Source organism: Meleagris gallopavo, chromosome 5, assembly GCF_905368555.1.
Source record: "Meleagris gallopavo chromosome 5, MGAL_WU_HG_1.1, whole genome shotgun sequence".
NCBI lineage: Eukaryota > Metazoa > Chordata > Aves > Galliformes > Phasianidae > Meleagris > Meleagris gallopavo.
In genome coordinates this window covers 24,855,212-24,876,578 of record NC_139408.1, presented here as the reverse complement: position 1 = coordinate 24,876,578, position 21,367 = coordinate 24,855,212, and the positions used below count along the sequence as shown (strand labels likewise).

General features: G+C 38.9%; 1 protein-coding gene and 1 long non-coding RNA gene across 3 annotated transcripts in view; one reads left to right on the top strand and one right to left on the bottom strand.

The window, feature by feature from the left end:
* Positions 1-14,393, top strand: part of EHD4 (EH domain containing 4) — a 29,594-nt gene extending 15,201 nt beyond the window's left edge. The window contains exons 3-6 of one of the 2 annotated variants that reach the window (XM_085224827.1): positions 880-977; positions 4,751-5,163; positions 7,316-7,480; positions 9,958-14,393. In XM_085224827.1, coding sequence (XP_085080953.1) covers positions 880-977; positions 4,751-5,163; positions 7,316-7,480; positions 9,958-10,494 — 1,213 coding nt within the window. In that variant the 3' untranslated portion in view covers positions 10,495-14,393. Of the gene's footprint in view, positions 1-879; positions 978-4,750; positions 5,164-7,315; positions 7,481-9,957 lie in introns of those variants that run through there. The other variant, XR_014883509.1, reaches the window with a different exon arrangement.
* LOC146544288 (uncharacterized) lies at positions 14,045-21,184 on the bottom strand. Its single transcript, XR_014883510.1, has 3 exons — positions 21,052-21,184; positions 15,853-15,950; positions 14,045-14,606 (listed from the first exon to the last, which is right to left on the bottom strand). It is a non-coding gene; the product is annotated as an uncharacterized LOC146544288 (long non-coding RNA).
* Between the last annotated feature and the right edge of the window lie 183 nt (positions 21,185-21,367).

Genomic DNA, 21,367 nt, shown 5'->3' with positions numbered 1-21,367 from the left:
TGTGCACCTGTCAGTATAGTCTTCAACCACTGCCCCATAAGAAGATTAAACTCTTATGCAAATCTCTTAAAAGCAGTTCATGATGAAGGGAGGTAAAGTTTCTTGTTTTTTTTTTTTTAATCACAAGTTATTCCAGAAGCATCAGAATAATTTGAGTCTTACATGTGAGGTGTTGTGAACCTGTGGGAAATGTAACTCTCAGAGGCTATGTGAGTTGTTATTTTTCATAATACCACCACTGAATTTGTGTCCTGTCATATACATAGGAGATTATTACTCTAAGCACATTGCCTGTAATTTAAACTTTCAGTTTTGATAGTATGGTTATAAGATATTTTGCTCTGTTTTTAAGAGAAATGCTATTTATTTACATTCATCTGCAAAAACCATCCCAGAAGGTTGGTAAGGTAGAAGCAGTCGCCATTCAACCACTGCCAGAGCAAGTGAGGGCTGACTTGGCAGTAATTTAAGCATGTTGTCTGTGTGGCTTTCCATCTGCTTCCCTTCTCTTCTCAATTTGGGCAAAAGCCAAAGAACGTGAGCCGTCATTTCTTATATATGTCCATCTGGATCATAGCAAAATGTTTGTTTTATAAAGTGTGATGATTTTTGGTTTTCTAAATGTTACATGAATGGCCCATGTTTTCATCTCTTTGTTTAGTTTTGAAAGTGTGGTGACAAATATAGGAGTAAAAGGGTTCACTAAGGACTTCAAAAACATTTTCCCCCTTTCCCCTTTTCTGCTTTTCCCTTTCATTTTTGTTTAATATCGCTTAAGTCTTTCCAAAAGCTAATACATAAAGGAGAGTTCTCAAGGTACAATTTATATATGAGCTAGAGCTCTTTGGTAATATTTATTTCTCTCCACCTTGCTGGCAGATTCCTGTGTTCTCAGTTGCCTAACCAGGTGTTGAAGAGTATCAGCATCATTGACAGCCCAGGCATCCTCTCTGGAGAGAAACAGCGCATAAGCAGGGGTGAGTTGCAGGAGCTGAAAATAACTGAGCACACTTGCTAACGTACTTGCTATTATTTTGCCTCTATCAGACAAAATTCTGTTCCTAACTGAAATAAGGTGACAGCTTGTGCTCTTTGCTGTTGGAGCTGCTATTTCCTTTCACTGAATTTGGTTACAAGACTTAAACATGGACACTCTTTTCTTTGCTTGCCAGAAATGCTCTAAACATACCTGGAGATTCCGTAGCAGGATTTCTTTTCTGACAGCTTCAGACTTTTGTATTTCGAAATTTTACAGGGTTTTAATTTTTGCTTGCTCGTTTTGTTTCTTTTTTTTAGTCTTCATCATCTTTTTATTTCTTTTTAAGGTTGAGTTTTGCTAATGAAACTTGATGCTATTTTCTAAAGGATATACATAAAATGAGATTTCTCATAATTCGATAATGGAATTGTGACATGAAATAACACCTCAGAAGTATTATTATTAGTAGCTTTCTATCCTGTACATGATTGGTGCTTATTCACATCTGAGTTTTTCAGCTAGGTTTCTAGAGGATGAATTATAGAATTTGAGTTGGAAGGGACCTTTAAAGGCCATCTAGCCAACCTCCCCTGCAGTGAACAAGGACACCTACAGCTAGATCTGTGTTCAGAGCCCCTCCAGCCTCACCTGAGTGTGTCCAAGGAAGGACCAACTAGGAAGTTTAGCTTATTTTCTTTCTGGCTGTGTTTTAGCATGCTTGATGGAAGAGTAAAAACTATTCTTAGGTTACAGGACCTCAACTTCACTCTTTTTACCAACAAGCACATATCAACTTTTAATTTCAAAATACAGGAAAAAAGCAAGGGGACTGCAGAAATACAGGTGGTGCACTGCTTCCCAGTTTGCTATATTTATAGCCCTGGAAAGCTGACAAAATATGGCCAAGGATAAATTGCTTTTTGAAAAGCTGATTGCTTTCTGGAGGATCAAAGATGTGCAGTGGGGGCAGTATTCAAAGCTATCTTTTTTTCTCATGCACCTTTCCTGCTCCCGTTGTCAGTAGGAACATTTGCCCAAAGCTTCCTGCCTGTCCCTGTCAGTTCACTGTCTGTGTAAGTGACTTGATGAGAATGTGCAGATGTGTGCTGACATTGTTCCATCAGACAATGGCTGTCCCTATGCTGTTGCCACCCCGTGAGTGTGCGAGGAGGTTCTGCAGCATCACTGGGGACAAAAGCTGATTTCAGACGCAAATGTGGGTAGAGTCTGCAATATTTGGAAGGTACAATGAGTGTAAGGAAAGGAGAAAGATGAAGCAACGGCTGCCAGGGTGTGGGGAGGAACTGCTTTGAGAAAGGGAGGAGAATTTGATTCATGGCTGCTAGAATGGTTGTCCTTAGCAGGATTAAAGTAATTACTCAGAAAATGTGGTGGCTTTTCCTCTTGTAGTGTTCAGGAACCACGCCTCGACGATTTTATTGCAAATGTCACTGAATGCATGGTGACAGAAAAGGAAATGTACGTTTTTCTGTCTGGGAAGCTAACTGGTACCAAAATCTAAGGCAAAAGTTTAAAGAAGCATGGGGAAAGAGCTCATCACAAAATGCAGGGCATTGCTTACCTTGCATTTTCTAGAATCAGAATTATTAGATACTCATAATTTTCTCAGTTCTGTGTTGTTTCTGAAAATATAGTTGAATATTAGAAAAGGTGATGTATGTAGCAAAGAATTGTGTCAAGCTTTCCCTGCAGTGATGCACTGTAATCCTTGGGATCTGTCTGGCAACAGGAATGCAGGTTTTCATTGGCATATCTGGAAACTCACTCCAGAACAGCAGAGTTAGCAAAAAAAAAAAAAAAAAAAAAAAAAAAGAAAAGAAAAAATTGCATTTCTGTGTGGGACTGAGCTGCATTTGAAATAGTGGGCAAGTTTAGGTGCATGCCTGACTCATAACAAGAAAAGAGCAATAGACTTCTTTCTGGCAAGAGCTGTTCCCATCCAGGTCCAGAATTTGTGTATTTGCAGGCTTATTTTTATGGCAATTGCTTCAACACTCTGCCTACTCCAGCTTCATGAAGTGGATATTTTCTCCAAGCATGGAGGCTCTTCACTGCAGCATTCATCCACGAGTTACCTGTGTGCTGCTGCTGCAGTAACACCAGCCCCAGGGGTGGAAGAACTGGATGCTCTGCCTGTCCCTGTTGACAGAGGTTGGGTGCCACCCATCAGGTTCTCCCCGACTGTTTTCTGAATTGGAGAAACTCTGGGAGATGGTGTTAGGGCAATCTGGAAATCATTTACTTTGGTCTCCAAAGGAGAAGTCTATCATTTGTCTTAATCTTTGTTACTGACTGACACAGCAAATTGACCCCACTTGTACTGCATGATTACATAGCTGTGGGGCTTGTGACTGTTGTACCTAGGGCTGGTATTTTGCCCTGGGCCAGTGATACACAAGAGTACACGTTCATTGCTCTCATCAGTGTTTGCAGAGCTGGTCAGCTTGCACCATATCTCTCCCAACTGTTTTATCTCATTCACATAATTCTGTTTTGTTCTCTGTCTCCTTGCTGAGCACATTATGGTCACCTGATCCTGGTGCCTCTGCTGGAGGCCTCTGCTGGAGGCACTGGCTCCATCCCACCTGAAGCTCAGGATGAGCTGAAGTGTTCTGCAGTGCTGCTCGTGGGTTGCTGCTCCCTTCCATCCCTTAGCTGGATATGAGGGTGACTTGTGGCTTTTTAATATGCACTTGCAAGTAGATTCTTCTTCTGTAATTTCTGAGACACCCTCAGTCTGGATATAGTAGTTGACAGAGTCTTTGGGACAAACTTTTGAAGAAGTAGCAACAGTAGAGCAGCAAAAGGCTGAGAAGCATCTACACTTCTTTCTGAGAGGAAGTGTTGGGCTGGAATATCAGTTCTTGGTCAGAGTTTGCTGTTCCTTACTCAAACAAGATGAGTCACATGCATACTCAGCCCAGTGCCGTATCATTTGTGGTGAGAGCAGATAGAATGTGTCACTTCCAGATTAAAGAGTTCCTGAACGCTTTTTGATGTCTGGATTAAGCTTTCATCTGCATTTATAAAAGCATTCAGACAGGTGCTACAAGCTGTCTTTCCTTCAGAACATCAAAAAGTCACTTTCAGATGGTCAGAAAGGTCACTACTGATTTGTGTTCTGTAAGCTGTCGCATCCTCAAAGCCATCAGCACATCACTTGTAAGTTGGATTTCAGAGTTTGCTGTGGCAGAAATAACAGCAAGTGTTGCAATGCAAAGAGATAGGAGCTTGGAAATGGTTTTTAAGTCCAAAAATTTTTGATTGGTGACTTAGGCCGAAGTGCTGCATTTGCACTTTAGTGTGCACTGTCTATCTGCACATTAGTACAGATAGACGGTGCCTCAAGAGTGGCTGGCATTAATAGTGAGAGGAGAACCTGTGGTAATAGCCCCACGATGATGCTCAGCTCACTCCCCATGCTGAAATCAGAACCTCTAGAAAGAGGCAAACATGAGTGTAAGCTGGTAACTAACAGCCGCACGAAAGATTGTAATGTGGGTGATGGATGGAAAGGCTGAGGAAAATCAGAAGGGCAGCAATATTAACCAAAGGTGGTAACAGTGAAACCTGTCTAAAGAAATGTAGGATACAGTTGTTTTGACCTCACTGTCCATTCTTTTCTAGTTGGTCCACCTCCTCTTTTTCTCCAGGAAGATGCTATCATCTCCTTATTCTACACCCCTACCCTACATTCTCTGAGACTCCCTCCTCTGAGCAGAAAACTGTAATAGTGTATTCTCTCCTCAGGCTATGACTTCTGCCAAGTCCTCCAGTGGTTTGCTGAGAGGGTCGACCGCATCATCCTCCTTTTTGATGCCCATAAGCTGGATATATCTGATGAGTTTTCAGAGGCCATAAAGGCATTCCGGGGCCAGGATGACAAGATTAGGGTTGTGCTTAATAAGGCTGACCAAGTGGACACACAGCAGCTGATGAGGGTCTATGGTGCACTCATGTGGTCCCTAGGAAAGGTGATCAACACTCCAGAGGTGCTGCGGGTCTACATCGGCTCCTTCTGGGCCCAACCTCTCCGAAACACAGAGAATCGAAGGCTGTTTGAAGCAGAGGCACAGGATCTTTTCCAGGATATCCAGAGTCTCCCTCAGAAGGCTGCCGTGCGGAAGCTCAACGATCTCATTAAGAGAGCAAGACTTGCGAAGGTAAAGATATTAGCTAAATTAACTGAGGATTTTTTTTCAGTGTGCCCTTTCTCATCCTTCCCAGTCTTTCTCTATCCAGTAGAGAATCAGTAAATTGATTGAATGGTCTGTTTTTTCGAGAAAGAAGATGCAGAGGTAAATAGGAGGAAATAAAGACTTGTATTGGGAAGCCTCCCTAACTTTAGAGCTAATCATTACAATCAGATCATTTCTAGGCATTTCTGTGTAACATAAAATAAAAATGAATAAAGGTGAATACAAAACAGTGCCTATGGGGCACGTGTATCAGCTCAGGAAGGAGAATAAGCTATATATCTTTAGCAGTGTAATTGTTCCAGTGTCATCTTTCTGCCTTCTGTTCTGAACTTTGATTATTAAAATTATTTAATTATTGATTCAAATATCTTTGCAGCATTGCATGGTATTTTTGGCTCTATTTCTATATGACTCTCTTCTTAAGCCCTTCTTAAACACGTTCAGTAAACCAAAACAAGTGCAAACTGTTAACTTCCTGGCAAATTTGGGTATTAGACAACTTTTTTTTTTTTTTTTTTTAAGTCCTGTGGCTCACTTTCCCATTCTGATGAGAATTCTTCTTATCTTTAAGAAACATACATGCCTATTGGCACGCACCAGCAAAACTGTTACTGCTTGTCAACTATAGATGTAATACTTACTTAAAAAAAAAAAAAAAAAAATTCAGAGAAGTATTTTAAACATAAGATCCATAATATTGCCTAATATTTATAAACTGTGTTGGAAATATCCCCCCTTAATCGATTCTGTCATTCTAGAGAATATTCACGTCTCTTCTATTAAAAAATGCCATGGTTTTATGTAAAAGCCACTACTTCTTTATGCTGCTTTTTTTTCCTATTCTGTAGGAACTTGAGTCTATGTGCAATTAAAATACATGTATTCCTTTTAGATAGGAAGTGGTGTTGGATGCATATCATCTATACAATCTATTTTTGCATAGCTGTTGTTTTGTTAAGTCAAATATAACTTTAAGCTTGAATTTAAGACATGCAAAGAAAAATTGGTTACACTATTTTATTTTATAAGCAAATATATTCTTTTTCCAGATTCTAGTAAGATTCTAAATGAATGTAGTAAAAGAATGGAACCATACTTTCCCTGCATGTTATGTGTAAGGGTTATATACAATATATATATTCTGCTGTGGTTTGGTAGGTGTTAATTATACTCATTGCCATATAGGCATCCTCATGTTTTTTTACTGCTGCTTCTTTGTAGTAGTCTATCTTCCCCCAGTATTGTCCTGGACCATATTGCTCACTGCCTGGCCACAAAGATCCTTTTGTTGGTGAAAGGTGATGGGAGGGCAGCAAGGGGAAGAAATGTATGGCTTGGGGAAGAGTGGATGGAGGATCAGTGTATGGGACAGATGCTGCTTTATCTTGATCCCAGCAGATCGGAAACTCAGAGAATTCTGCAAGTATCCAAGTGGTTTAGGACTTGTAATCCTAAATCAATGCCTTTACTTATTTGATAGAACGGCTTCACATTTTTTCTGACACTTTGCATGGCATCCAAGGCATGCTGTTACTATAGCATACTGACTGCTCCGTCATACTTTTGTGGCTACATAAATATAGACTTTATGTGCTCACTTTTCTCTGAGTAAATAGGTAGGAATGCAGTGTCACTTCAATTAGATAGCCGGACCACTTAACATACTGGAATTACTCAAGCCATTACCAATTGCTTCTCACAATAATTGGCAAGACAAGTAAATAGTGTTACAGCTCTCCAGTGATGACATGGATGGACCATTCAGCTGACGCTGTCTGTACAATCCATCAATGTAGTGTCACAATGACGTCTCTGTAAAATGCTGTGCAATACTCCTCCTTAAACTGCACTTGATTTTCTTTTCCCCAAGTGTACATCTTTTTTTAAATGCAGTTGATTTCATTTTTCCCTTAAAAGGATTGTTGACAGCAGCAAAATCTATTTGACAGCTCTTTCTCTAATTGTGAGGTTCCACAAACAACTGTTGATAATGTTGCCCTTGAGGTATCTTAGGGAGTACATTCTTTACGCTTACTTTTGTGACCTGGGTGGAGAACACTAATGTCGTTAAGTTTAGATAAGCAGTAGTATTGATTTCAACTTTGCTTCTTCTTAGGTACATGCTTACATCATCAGCTATCTGAAAAAAGAAATGCCCTCTATGTTTGGAAAAGAGAACAAGAAGAAGGAGCTGATCAGCAGGCTACCTGAGATCTATAGCCAGCTGCAAAGAGAATATCATATCTCAGCAGGGGACTTCCCTGAAGTCAGGAAAATGCAGGTAAAATGATAGTTTGCACTTACTGAAATCATATTAATTTTCCAACAAGATTGCCAAATTAAAAAAGATAGGACAGAGTGTCTCAGCATGATAATTTGGAACCTTCAGGCAAACGGTGAAGGAGTAACAGAAATGACAATCAGTTACTCATGTTAGCATGACATGGAAGCAGCACAAAATGAAAATGACTGATAATTTCCTTATCATGTCCATTCGTAGATACAAGACTGTAGAAATTGCTTTAAGGAATGAGAACTGACCTTTTAGCCAATATTTGTTCTTTTGTGGCAGAAAATACTAAACATTTCTGAAGATGCTTCAGATAAAATTGAGGTGTCCTAAATATGGGTATTTGTACTGCTTTTGTATTGCTAACAGATATTTGGATAAGTGAAGATACCTGTAGTCACACATTATTCATGTTCACCTTCCTCTGTTCTTGCACTCATTGATACTGTTTGCCAGTAACAAAGGCATTGTATTATGTGAAAAGTGTGCCTTAAAAGCTTTTCAGTTTTTTTTCCTGTCCTTTTGAGATGGTATTATGTGAAGAAGAAAGATAGAAGTTCTTAGTTTATACTTGTATTGTTAATTTTTTTTTCTTTAACTCTGTATAGACTTTTGGTCGCTTCCTTTAGAGAAGGACAGCTGTTGTGTTATCAATGCTTTCCCATTTATTATCCAAACTTTAGTTCACAATCCTTTCATCTCAGATCGTTGGCATCTTATATGATGTTTGAATTAGAAGATAACTAATCTTCCAAGCTGACGAACTTGAGATGAGGAGCTAGTCACAGCTGTGATGGAGAATGTTTTTCAGATGGGCATTTATATATAACTCCCAATTTATGTGGGATATTTAAACTACTAAACGTATAGAGTGATGGCTGACTATTTTAATATAGGGATGCACAAGTTTCTTCTATGAATTAAAAGATTTAACTTAGTAACCGATTGTTTGCGTGAGACAGTAAATTGTAGAATTTGCACAAGATTTTCACAGGCATGATTGCTGAGAAAGGATTTCATGATGTTAGGTTTTAGAGGGAGTTTTGCAAGGGACAAGTTGAGCTTTTCTTTTCTTCCCTTTGCCACTTTTGTTCATGATAGGAAATACGAAGTACTACTTCTCAGTTGGGGTATTGAAACAATTTGCACACAACTTTATCATATTAGTAGTGTATATCATTAAACTTCAGCAGCAGATGGCAGCAAATGTATACATGAAAGACGACTTCTGTACTGAGGAAAAAACTGTGAGAAAATAGATAGCAGATTTGACCTTTGCTTTCTAAGATGTACTGCACATAATAAACCTAAACTGCTCAGTTGCTACAAGTCAGGTGACTGTGCATAAATATTCGCCTGATTATGCATAAAATTCATCTGATTTAAATCTGATCATTGTTGGTTGGAAATTTTTCCTTTGAGAAATCCCAACTTCTTTGTGCACAGGTGAAGTAACTTCTCTGTGCTTCAGGTTTCTATGTTTATTACAGTTCAGATGTGTAGAGGAGTAGCTTTAACATCGTCTGTTTAAGCAGTTTAATGCCATTCTGCTTTGGTTAGTTTTTTTTTTTAGTGTTGTAGGGTTTTTTGTGTGTGTGTTTGTGTATAGATATGTTTCACAGAATCACAGAATGGCCCAGATTGGAAGGGACCTCAAGAATCATGAATCTCCAACCCCCCCTGCCACAGGCAGGGCCACCAACCTCCCCATTTTATACTAGACCAGATTTCCACTGTACCTCTCTTTTTCTGCATGGTCTTTTGCATGTAGAAAAACAAAAAATATATTTTTTAATTTTTCTATGGTCTGACATAGGACTTGCTTGGACTTGTGTTGAAATAGGGCGTGTTGAAATATTTAAAAATCTCCCTGGGGTTAATAGGAGTTTATGTAGAAGATGGAAACTCAGCAGGGACGAAATGACTTCATGACTTATGGCAGCTCTTTAAAAAACACTGCTGCTCTTAACCCGACTCAACCTAACTTTTCTTTATTGATAAAGGATGTTGCTTCATAACCTACCCACAAAAAAGTAGTTTAATCTATAAAATCAGAGCAGTCCTGCAAACTCCTGGATTTATTTTTAACCTTAAGCACTTGCAGTTGGGCTAGCAGGATTGAGGCCCTACACACGTATTTACAAGGGAGTATGCAAGTAGGACTTTAGTCCTGCTAGCCTTTCTGCGTACTCCATTGGAAATATGCAAGTAGAGAAGAAAATCATCAAATGAAAAGTTGTTAGGTAACATCGTCAAATGCTCTGTTCTTAAGCACTGCCATTTTGAAAATCAGTTGTAAATGCAGTGTTCGCTTTACTTCTCTTTCAAGACAAATTCTGGTTTCAGTTATGGAAACTACTTCAAAAAGTTACAGGTTATTTTCATTTGAAATCCATTCCCTATCATTTTCATTGTATCAAAAGCTTTTCTAACTACTGTCACCAAAACCTTTTTTATGTCATTGACAGGAGCAATTGGAGATGTGTGACTTCACTAAATTTCATTCTTTGAAACCAAAGCTAATTGAAGCTGTGGATAACATGCTGGCCAACAAGATTGCCTCCCTGATGAGCCTGATCACCCAGGAAGAGAGCAATATGCCCACAGAGATGGTACATGGTGGGGCGTTTGATGGCACCATGGCAGGACCTTTTGGCCACGGATATGGAGAAGGTGCAAAGGAAGGAGCTGATGAAGATGAGTGGGTTGTTGCCAAAGATAAACCTGCTTATGATGAGATTTTCTATACTCTATCACCAATCAATGGCAAAATATCTGGGATCAATGCAAAGAAAGAGATGGTGACTTCCAAACTGCCCAACAGCGTTTTGGGTAAGATCTGGAAGCTTGCAGACTGTGATGGTGATGGAATGTTGGATGAGGAGGAGTTTGCATTAGCAAAACATCTCATCAAGATTAAACTGGATGGATATGAACTGCCTGGCACACTACCTCCCCACCTGGTGCCACCATCTCACAGGAAACCATTGCAGACAGCAGAATGAAAAATACTAGGGGAAGGATGAGGATTTTGGATATGTTTCAACAAATGTTTTGAAACTACCAACATTTTAAATTAGGCTTAGATATTTAAACCCTCACAACACATTTCACTCACATTACTGAAATCAGAAGCAGGGAAATGTTTGTGTATTAGTCCTTGCTGATCGTCACTGAGAAATGCTTATCCACAAGTGCCTTGTATAAATCTATCATAATATGTGATGGTAAGGTGATGCTGCTTCCATATCTTGCTGCCTCCACAACCATAAAGTGGTGAAAAAAAATCCCATTTATTGAATAGCTGACCTTCATCAAATGTAAACACTTAAGCAACCACAAGTTTCGCCACTATTTATTTTAGTTAGTGTAAGGAAGCTCTAAATGTTACATTCACCTGCCCATACAAAGAACATTTTCTACACTAAAAACATACTTCAGATGTTAAGTGAACGTTAGCATCTCTTTCGTTGTATCTTATTTGAATTGGGAGTACAGTAAAAGAGGAGTTGTGGCAGGAGTCTTTTAAGAAATGTTCAGAATATGACCAGACTTGTTTAGGAGCAGACTGGTTTTAAAACTTCAGTACTTAGAGCTATAAAGTACAAAATATATTTCTATCTGTCATCACTGTGTCTTATCTGAATATCTGCTTCTTCAGATTTGTACAGCACTATATACTCAGTATTATTGTTGAAAGAACAGAATCTCCTTTCTTCTTTGCCTTCAGAGTTTCTTTTGAGGTTTTAGTTTAGCTGCACTACAGACAAATTCCTGAGTGTTTCAAAGTGAGAGCAGAATGCTTTCATAAGTTTGAAAAAAACATAAACTGGTTTTCATTGAAATAAAGCCTCAGATTCAGTTCAGAAAGAAAAGGTGCATCGTTCAAAGTCAGCATCTTCAAAGTACCTTGAATTGTCTCAGATTTTCATGGATATTTAATTCCTATTTACAGATAATTATACAGATGTCTGTATATATTATTTTATATACTTTTTTTATTTTTAGGGAAGTTTTTGTCTTTATCTTTTGCCAACACATAGCTGACAACCACCAAAGAGAGACTGTATTGATATGGTGGCAGATTTGAGAGATGGAGCCAGTAACAGGATCTTTACATTGATTGAAATGAAGTTGTAGATTGGCTTCTCCAAATATTATTCCTTTATTGGAAACAATCCACAAAAGGAATAGATGGTTATTAAACATCCATTTTTCTAACAATGCAATCAAAATGTTGAACATACTGATTTTTATCAGTACCTTAAAAGAAGTTAAATTTTTGGCCCGGTGAACTTTAGTCTTTTGGGGAGGGCCAATTCTTTTTTGAAGTCACATTTTGCAGTCAGGTTAGGTCTATGACTGGGAGCAAGAACTGACTTTTACTCCACCATCTGTAGTATGAAATGCCCTGCATATCAAAGGTACTGTGACTTCAAGCACTTTTTGAGTCTCAGTAAGGGTTAGCAATAGTGCCTTCTGAGATGGAACAAGCCAAAAAGTGTTTTAGCATCCTTGCAGCAGTTTTGGGGAGGAAATTAGTTTGAGTGTTGTATCCAAGTTAAGACTTCAGTCAGATTTGTAGGTGATTTAAGAAGAGCCTCAGCTTTTTCTTTAAATCATACATTCGTAAATTGTCAGTCAGGTTTCATACTTTGAATCTTTCCAGACCTCCTATCTTCCTGCATTTTTTTTATTCTGATGTGAAACTACCGTGAAATTTGTGACTGCACTACCATGTGAAAAAAATAAAGCCATTTTAAGTAGTGATGGAAAATCACCTTCACCTTGTCAGGCGTCCAGGTCAAAGATATTCTGGCATAGTTGATCATTCTTGTGAACTTGCTCTCTTTCATTTGTCTTAGTTTTTTTTCTCTTATCATTCAATTACACCATCTTTATTTCTGTTAGACCTATGTTAGGAGTCAAAATAGCCTTTGTGCATCTCTATTCTCTTTCACAGAGCTGTGAAATTTAACTGTGAACCTACTGTATTTCTGCAGAGTAAACCATTTTCTTTGTAATTTATTTTTGATTGAACACAAGGTATCATATAGACATTGCAAGGATGTTAAAAGTCAGGCTGCACCAGTAGTAATGTGTGTAGTGTCTGTGACAAATTTGTGCAATAATGACCAACTAGATCAGCATTGCAAGGACAGTTACCAAGAAAAATAAAGAAAGCTTGCATATTGTGACCACTGTAGAGTGTGAAAAGCTGAAGAAAGTTGTTGATCTTCCAACTCTGTCTTACCTTGCTCTTCTGCTGAACAGGATTCCAAGGTGGACCTGTGTTTGAATTCCCACTACACTTCTGGGGTGATACACCAAATGCATTGGAGCGGTGTGATCCCATGCCAGTAGAAATATCCTCCTACAATGAAGGGAGAGGGGCAAAATAGTTTCTCAGTGATTTATTTTTTCTAGGTTTTATTGGTAGTGAAATGGACAACGCAGCCTTTTATTCAGACTCCATGAGAATGTACTAATTTGGACTAGAGGAGACAAATTGAAATGTGTCATTTTGATAAGTTAAAATACTTTGCTTGTCATTTTGATAAGTTAAAATACTTTGCTTAGATACAGTTGAAATGGTTAGCTCTTTTCCTGCAAGACTTGAAGGGGAAGGAGAATGCATGGAGCATATATAGTAAAACAGGTGGATTTGCTCTGTTGATCTGAAGGAGTAAAAGCATGCAGAGCTATGCACATAAATATATATGCAGATATGTGGCGCCATGCACTGGCGTGTCTTAACAGAAGTCATACTTAGTTGGTAGGAATTCAAGTACATTTCACTTGGACTTTAAACTGCAATTTCTTGCACAGCTAAACCAATCTAGTAAGGTGCTGTTGCTCAGGGGATGTAATCTGGATTGTGCTCTGCTGAGTTAGTGAGCCAGTGTGTGGAGTATGAGAAGTGGGGAAGGGAGCAGGATTGCCTTCTCGTGAAATTGTGCTCTAGGTAGTTATTGGGAACATCAATATTAGATCACCTTTGTTGTTTGGTTGATGTTGTGATTAATCTCTTCTCAAGAAAGAACAAGGTCCTGGATTTGTGGGTCATTTTATGCTTAGGATTTTGATTACGTTTTCTGTGAGATCATTCAAAACTGCCAAGAATTCATCCTGTGAAATCAGTGCTTATTGGTGTAGCTTGCTGCTGTAAGCCCAAGTAGAGACTGCTGCTTTTTAGCTCTTCTCCAACTATTCTGCTACAGCTGTAATTCCCAACCATAATTCTGTTAACATAAAAATCAGTTAGATTTTTGCTGTAGATTGGAAGAGAAAATGTAGGATAACTTTCAAAGGTTACACGACCTACACTACAGGACAGCAAAAAACTTGTAAAACTGTGAAAGTTAGAAAATGATGAGTTTGCAAAGATCTTCAGATAGGGGTGAGGTCCCGGTTGTTAGGAGTGGTATGGAACCTGGTATAAAAGCAGCAGTATCTATCTGGTCCCTGACTTGAAACATCATTCATCTACAGTACTTGAAATGTACCCTCTTTCTTCTCACTTCCTTCCATTCGCAATACGCACTGAGTTTGGTGGAATTTAAGCAAAGAATTTGAAGTATATTAGGTATGTATAACTTAATATAACTTAACATGGAGAAAATGAACATGAACTTTTTCTACTTCACATGCTTACCTTTTCTAATGCTTTTGTTAAATACTGTATTTTCCCTTCAAAGGCACTCATTTATTTTTTGAGGGAGTTTGACCTGTGCAGAGCGTTTCACTTTGTCTAGTTAGGCAAACCAAGTTCATTGTTATTGCACTTTTATTATACAATAAATTCCTTGCAGATATTGTAATATATTTTAATATGCTTTGTAATCATTTTTATGAAGTGATGATAAAGAATGCTGATTTAATAAACTAATATTGAACTACCTGACATTTTTGTTTCTATTTTTCTTTCTGAAAGGTAACCTTTCAGTAGCCAGATTTTTTTGTAATCTTCTACTTAAGGCTCTTAGGCATAGTAGCTATTTGGCAAGCTGTTTCTCACCTCAGTTTATGTTTCTACAATAGGTTGTGGTTATTCCTCTTCTGCGTCCTTGAACTTGTTGCTGAAAATACTGTCTACATCAAGGCTTGATTCCAGAATCTAAATTTATATTTAAAAGGAAGAAGAAGAAAACAGCACTCCAGCACATATCACTAATTAGCTTTTTATAGAAGAATATAATTTTGAAGTTTCTCAGTGTCTAAACGTGGAATTTTCTTAAAGTCCAAGGTTGGAAAATTAATCAACATAGAGGTAACTTCCTGTGCAGAATGAAAACTCGAAACTTGAGATGGGGGAGGTGTTTCAGCTTAACTGGGGCACTCACCTTGAAAATAACAATAGAATGAATTCTAGTGAAACAAAAGTATTTGTTAATACATTCTTCCAAAAAAATTCAAGGACGTCTTCCATGCTGTGCTACCTACTGCTTATCAATGGTTAATTATTTCAATAGAACATTAATGTTGTGCTTAAATAAATTCCACCTGACTCTCTCCTTCCCCCTAAATACATATAATTGATTTGAAGCACCTCCGAAGATGAGATCTATGCCAGCAGGATACTATGGTTCAGCTACTGCTCCTATTGCTATCAAATTTAAGTTGCTGCAAAGTTAGAGTTTTGTGGGTGGCAATATTAGCATTGTAAGCAGTGCTGTTATGCTTGTGGTGATCATGCCATATGTCACATGGAAGAATGTTTTATGTGCAAACAGTATGTTATGTATTCCTTGAGGTTACAGTCTTGTTCAATTGCAGTGGTTTGTTTTAGCCGTTCCTTTTTGAAAGTCAGAAAGAGTTTGGAGAAGATAATCTTTAATAGGGTTTGGAGATGGTTTCTTTCAGTTTATTTTTTTGGGGGGAAGAGGGTCAGTATGGTGTTTTTCATAGTCCACATACAAAACATTTCAAACTGTAAAATACGTAGCACACTTCAGGTTTAGATATTCTTCTCTAATCCACTCTATATTTAGGCAATAAGAAAAGTGAACTTCTATGGTATCATCAGTTCAATGGTAAGTTTTGCAGAAGATGATAGTTCTATTTGGCACCCCTTAGGTGTCAAATATTTCTTTCTGCCTACCATACTATTTAATTTCTCCAAATTTTTATTTTTATTTTTATTTTTTTTAAGTTCCTACTTCTGGTGTATTTGTTAAGGGCTTTGGCCTTAACAAATAGATGCTATTCTGAGTTTCTCTCATCCAAGGCTAGAGCAGGGATGCTCTTATGCTGCAACAAGTAACAACTGCGAGCCCAGGTAACCTTCCAGAAATCTTGACCTGTGAGCTAAGCTGTTTGATTTATGCAGTAAATCCTTGGAAAAAAAGAGTTGGATGCTTTACCCTTATACAGGTGGGCAAACATATTTGTTCTGGAAAAAGCTGTCTCCCTTTGCTCAGGATTCATGGCAGTAAGCATCTGGAAACAAGTGCCCAAACACCTGCAATGATAAAGACACATCCATGAAGAGATGCATGTGTTTGTCAGTTTTATTTAACTTTCTGAGGGAAAGATGCCATTTCCCATGGAAATCATGATATTCTGAGATGGGCTCATCTCCCGATCTCCCCACAAGACTGCATATTACCCCAGATTTCTACCTGGTGATAGAATGTGGACACTCAGTTACTTTCGGTCTGGTCTCAAAAATACTATAAACTGTGTAATGCCAGGTCTAACTAGTTATCCTGCCTATTCTTTTTTTTGAGATGGAGCTTGTCTTATTCTTTCCAAGGTGTTGCTAGGTTGGCATTCTATATGCCTCTTCAGTCTGGAGTTCTGAATGCTTCACTGTGGCAAAATCAACTGATTTTGCAGTGCTGGAAATAAATGAACTAGCTACACAAACTGTTATGATACAGAACCACTGGATGGTACCCTTTCTGTCACCAGATAATATATTTCAAAGATTCAGCACTATGAGATTCTAGGATTATTATTTTAGTTAAATATTTTAACCGAGGAACTGTTTAAAGATGCTCTTACGGTTTATTGATTTCCTCGTTCTGATTACTCTTTTTTTTTTTTTTTTTTTGTTCAAAATGGGTTCATTTTGTGTCTAGCCTGAAAAAAAAAAAAAAAAAAGGGAGAAAAAAAAAAAGGAAAACAAACAGCAGTGTATTGATAATAACTGGTAAGTTCTGGATTTCACAATTTCAGCCTACAGTATGGACAGTAAATGCAATTTTTCTTTATTTTGTACTACTCTGTTTTATCTCTTGTCTGGTAAAATTTGCACAATTAAGAATGTGAGCTTTTTATATAATTCTGTATCTTTGCCAGTTACATTCATTTACTCAGCCTGACTGAGTGATCTTCAGGAACAGGTATGTGGAGGCTGAGAGGGAGCTGCAATAGTTACAGGCTCTCTGGGGCAATGGGGGGTCGAAACCTGAGAGTCATCCCTGTGAGCAGGATGCAGTACTCTGGCACTAAGGTTGGTGAGCACTGATCTGCACAGGAATCTCACTGTTTTTTTTCATTGATAAACAAGGTTAAATGCTTCATCGCTCCAATGTATGAATAGTCCCCTAAAATAGAGCTGCCAAGAATTTTTGTCCTTCATCTGACAGATGTCTTCCAGAGTAACAATGAGTAACAATCGAAAAACCTGAATCACAAGGATAAAAATGCACTACTCAGATCTGAGATTACCAACACAGATATTTCTAAGACCATTTTCAGTATAATGTTCAAACTACAAAGGCTATTCTGTCACTTGAAGCCCTTTATCTACATTTCTATGAAATGAGAAGAGAATTAAAGTCGTCTGTCACATGTGCTCATCCTGCAAACTCTTTGAAGCGCTTACGTTAACTGTTTGAGGTTCAGAAACAGAAGGAAATTTTCAAGATAATGTAAACAGCTGCGAGGAGAAAATATTTTTATTTCATGACTATACAAGCAAACTTATATTTTAGTGTTTCAAAAAGATGAGTGAATTTCCTCATGCCAGGAAAAATAAATCCATCTGATCTTGCTTTAAACTGTCCTCTTTTTCAAATGCAGTGAGGGGTTCCCACTTCCTTTGCATGATGTAATTCAACTGTTCTGCTTGAATTCTGTTCCCTGTTGATGTCATGTAGCCTCTAGCCAACTATTCAAAACAGAAAAGCCACTTCTAGTTTAGACCAGAGTGTGACGAGGTGAAGTTTATAATAACCCTGCATCCTAGGATGCTGGTTTAGAACCTTGCAGGCAGAGCTCAGCTGTTGGAGGAGCTAGAGCTTCATTGGCGAGGTCACTGCCTGCAGGCAGATGTCATCCCAGGGTGGCTGGCAGCATCAAAGGAAGGCAGGTAAGAGGGGGATGGTGAAGAGTGCTCTGGGCAGTGGCAAGCTGGAGGTCTGTGGGGAGAGAAGCCAGGAGCAACATTTGGCTGTTCAGTGACAAAGTTCAGCTGGGAGTCCTATAAAAACAGGGAAGCTGTACAGCTTGATGGCTGGAAGTCTCCATGCCTTTCCTAAGGTGCTTTTAACTATCTCCCTATCTGCTTCTCAGCCTTACTATCCCAAATGAGTAAGTAGCTTCTTGTAGTACTTATTTCCTCTGGTGTTCTTGGTGTTCAAAGAATGGTCTTTCTTTGTCACAGAGGTCTGAGAATAGCTATAACTCTGGGACACAGTGCATACCACCCATGTCTACACTGCCTCATCATCGCCAGATTTCAGCTGTGGGCTGAAGCTTTTCTGGGCTATCTCCAAGCCTCTTGGGTGGCCAAATGCCAAAGCCATGCTAGGCAGCTGGTGAGGCTCTGGTAGACATAAGAAGAGTGGGGACTGTGCTTCTCTTTGCACCTATGCTGCAAATAGCTACTCCTGATGATCCTTAAAAAGTAGAAACATGTCATGGCTGTCCAACCTTTTGGCTTGCCTGGGTCACAATGAGTGAAGAGGAATTGTCTGGGGCCACATATAAAATATACAATATAGTCGAAGTAGATAAAAAAAAAATATATATATATATATATGTATTTATTATTAAAACAGTAAAAAGCACCAAAACCATAAAGCTAGTGGGATGCAATTCCTAGTGAATTCTCAAGGTGTTTGTCAGAGATTTTTGATGAAATTTTTCTCTTTCTTTGTTTCATCCTTGAAAACAGTTGTTTGTAAATATGTGTACTGCCAAAAAGTGAGTAATGAATAATGTGTGATTACGAAGTAAAGGATATTTTTATCTGGTCAGATATGGCTTAAAGAAGTCTGGTAAAGAGACATGATCAAATTTCTTTGAGTATTTTATCTGATTGAAACTCTGTATGTTCTATTTGAAAATTCACAGGTACTATATTTATGCTGACTGAAAAGGGAGTCACAAATACACCAAAAAATTGATGATATTTTCAACTATTGAAACCTATTTTCAAATTCCTTTATCAAAATGGAAAGCACAGCTGCATATTTTTCACTGTTCACAGGACTGTTTTTAGACAATGTCATTGGCCATACCATGAGTTAGCACTGCACTGCACCCTCCCTGTATCCTGGTTTCAGGTAAAATAATGTTAATAGGACTCTGACATGTGGTTGTTGCTGAATGCTGGATGCAGGCCCCAGGGTCAGGTTGGGCCACTCGGTAGGGCAGAGTTGCCGCCATGATGGCACCGGGCAGGGGGCAGAGACAGGACAGGCTGTGCCAGGCCTCATGTAGGGCATGCCTGGATTACATGAAACTAGTGTAGAAAGATAAATCAATAGTGGTAGCAGGGATAAGAAACTGTCCACCAACTGTGGACCCATCCCATGTGTTTGCCTTGGTGAAGGGCAGGCTGCTGGCTTCTGCTTGCACTTATTGGCATGCTTTGATCTGCCAGACTGGCCCACCTTCCTCTTCACAGTCAAGGCCCAGATGTTTGATGTGTGGAGATTTTTACATGTGGAAGCAACACTGCTTGAGACATGGTGGGGGGCAGAGGGCTGAGCTGTCTTGCACGTGTTTGCATTCATTTTCTTTGAGATTTGGGGAACCTTCTCCTTAGTGGATCTCAAGTGTGTGGTTTTTTTTACACACACCCTCAGGGACACATACACAAAACATACCTGATGGTATGGAGGGTAACAAGCTGTGCCAAACCTTTCATTTCAGCCGATAGCACAAGCTCAGTCCTCTGTGGCACAAGTATGACAATTTGGCTTTTAAATCCGAGCTGACTTTGCAGCTCAGAGCCTGGTATTAGGGTCTTAGTCACAGCAGTGAACAGTCACATGTGTAGGGACACCTCATATGATGGCATCTGCACTCATCTTTGCTAAGGTGTTTCCCACTGGCCCCGGTCCTGGCAAAATCCTTCATCACAGTGGGTGAGAGCAGTGGTGGTGGGAAGCCAGCACTGCTGCTTGGAGAACAGGGCCAGAAAGGCTTTTGCAGTCCAGCATGTCTGCTGTCCATCTGTCAGTCCTTCTGGCAAGCAGCCCTTCAGAAGTAGGAAGGGAAGAAGTAAACTGCACCTTGGTAGAAAATGCTTCTGTATATATGGAAAACTTCTCCAGATTGTAAGCAGGGCAAGGTAGAGGCTGCTGCTTCTTTCTAAGGTCATTCTTAAGGCCCCACTCCTCTGCAAAGGCAGCAAGAGAGGCTCTTAAGTAGCCTACAGGGGTGATTTTTATTTATTTTTTCTTTTTGAAGGAACAACGCCATTTGTGTAATTAAGAAAATGTTGTATGCTTCCACATCGCCACCCCAAATACAGCCTGTTCTGAGTTGCCCTTGGCCTCTCCCTTCTCAGCTATCCCTCCAGGAAACTGCACAAAATATTGTTGTAACTTCTCTCTTACCTTGATAAGGTGTAAATAACTGAGGAAAGTTATCACTGTATAACTGTCCATCACTTTGACATGTATGTATGTATACAGTAAATGGAGATAGGTATTCAAGAGTTAGTGAAGTATCAAATCTCCGATTGTCTTCTCTTGTCATAAAAAGCAAAGCCACTGTTACACACATTTATTCATTAGATAATAATTAACTTGCAACAGGGAGAAATACCTATATCCAGGCATTCATCTATGGATTCTCTACTCTTTTTATGATAAGAGAGAAGACCAGACACTTTCTTAGCATAGACAACCCAGCCAAACTCTACCAGGCTGAAGTCAGTAGCCTATGATTTTACTTTTAGTAGAACACAGGTACAACTAAAAGCAAGACAGAAAAGAGAGGAGCAGAATTATAATATGGCATTGACCTTACAGAAGAGATAAAAGCAGCTGCTGAATTTCTATCTTTATCCTGTGGCTCTGTTCGCATTTAATGATTATTAAGAATGATGTTTTATTAAATGGCAAGCCCAAGAATTTGGAGGGAATATTGTGAGTAATACCTGCAATGTATGCATTCAATTTTAATTTTTATCTGACTTATGTGAAACTCTATATGACATTTCTCTAGGTTAAGTATGAAGATAAAGATTTTGTTGATCGAGTTTTATCTGTTCTGAACAGGCAATAGATTGTTCATTTCTTCTTCCATATTTCCTCACCTCGTTTTGGATGCTAACAAAACTATACTTGTCAGAAGGCAAAAGGCTGATATCCTCTTACCTTATCTCCAGGGGGAACGTTTTCACTTACAGCTTCTGATCTCATATGCCTGTCCATTTTCCAGTGTTGATTCCCAACAACAACCCTCCAGTTCCTAGCAGTGATGCCAGGTCAACGTATTCTGTGGTTGCACAATCTTGTCAGTGACAACAAGGACTGCTGTATAAGTTACCGGAATCATTTTCCCTGTTATCCTTAGTGGTAAAGTCCATCAATAGCAAACTTTATAGGTATGCCTTTGCACTGACAGCTTGATCCCAGTTTGCCCTTTCAGCAACTGTGCGTATGAACTTCCTCAAAGTGGTGACTGGTAAAT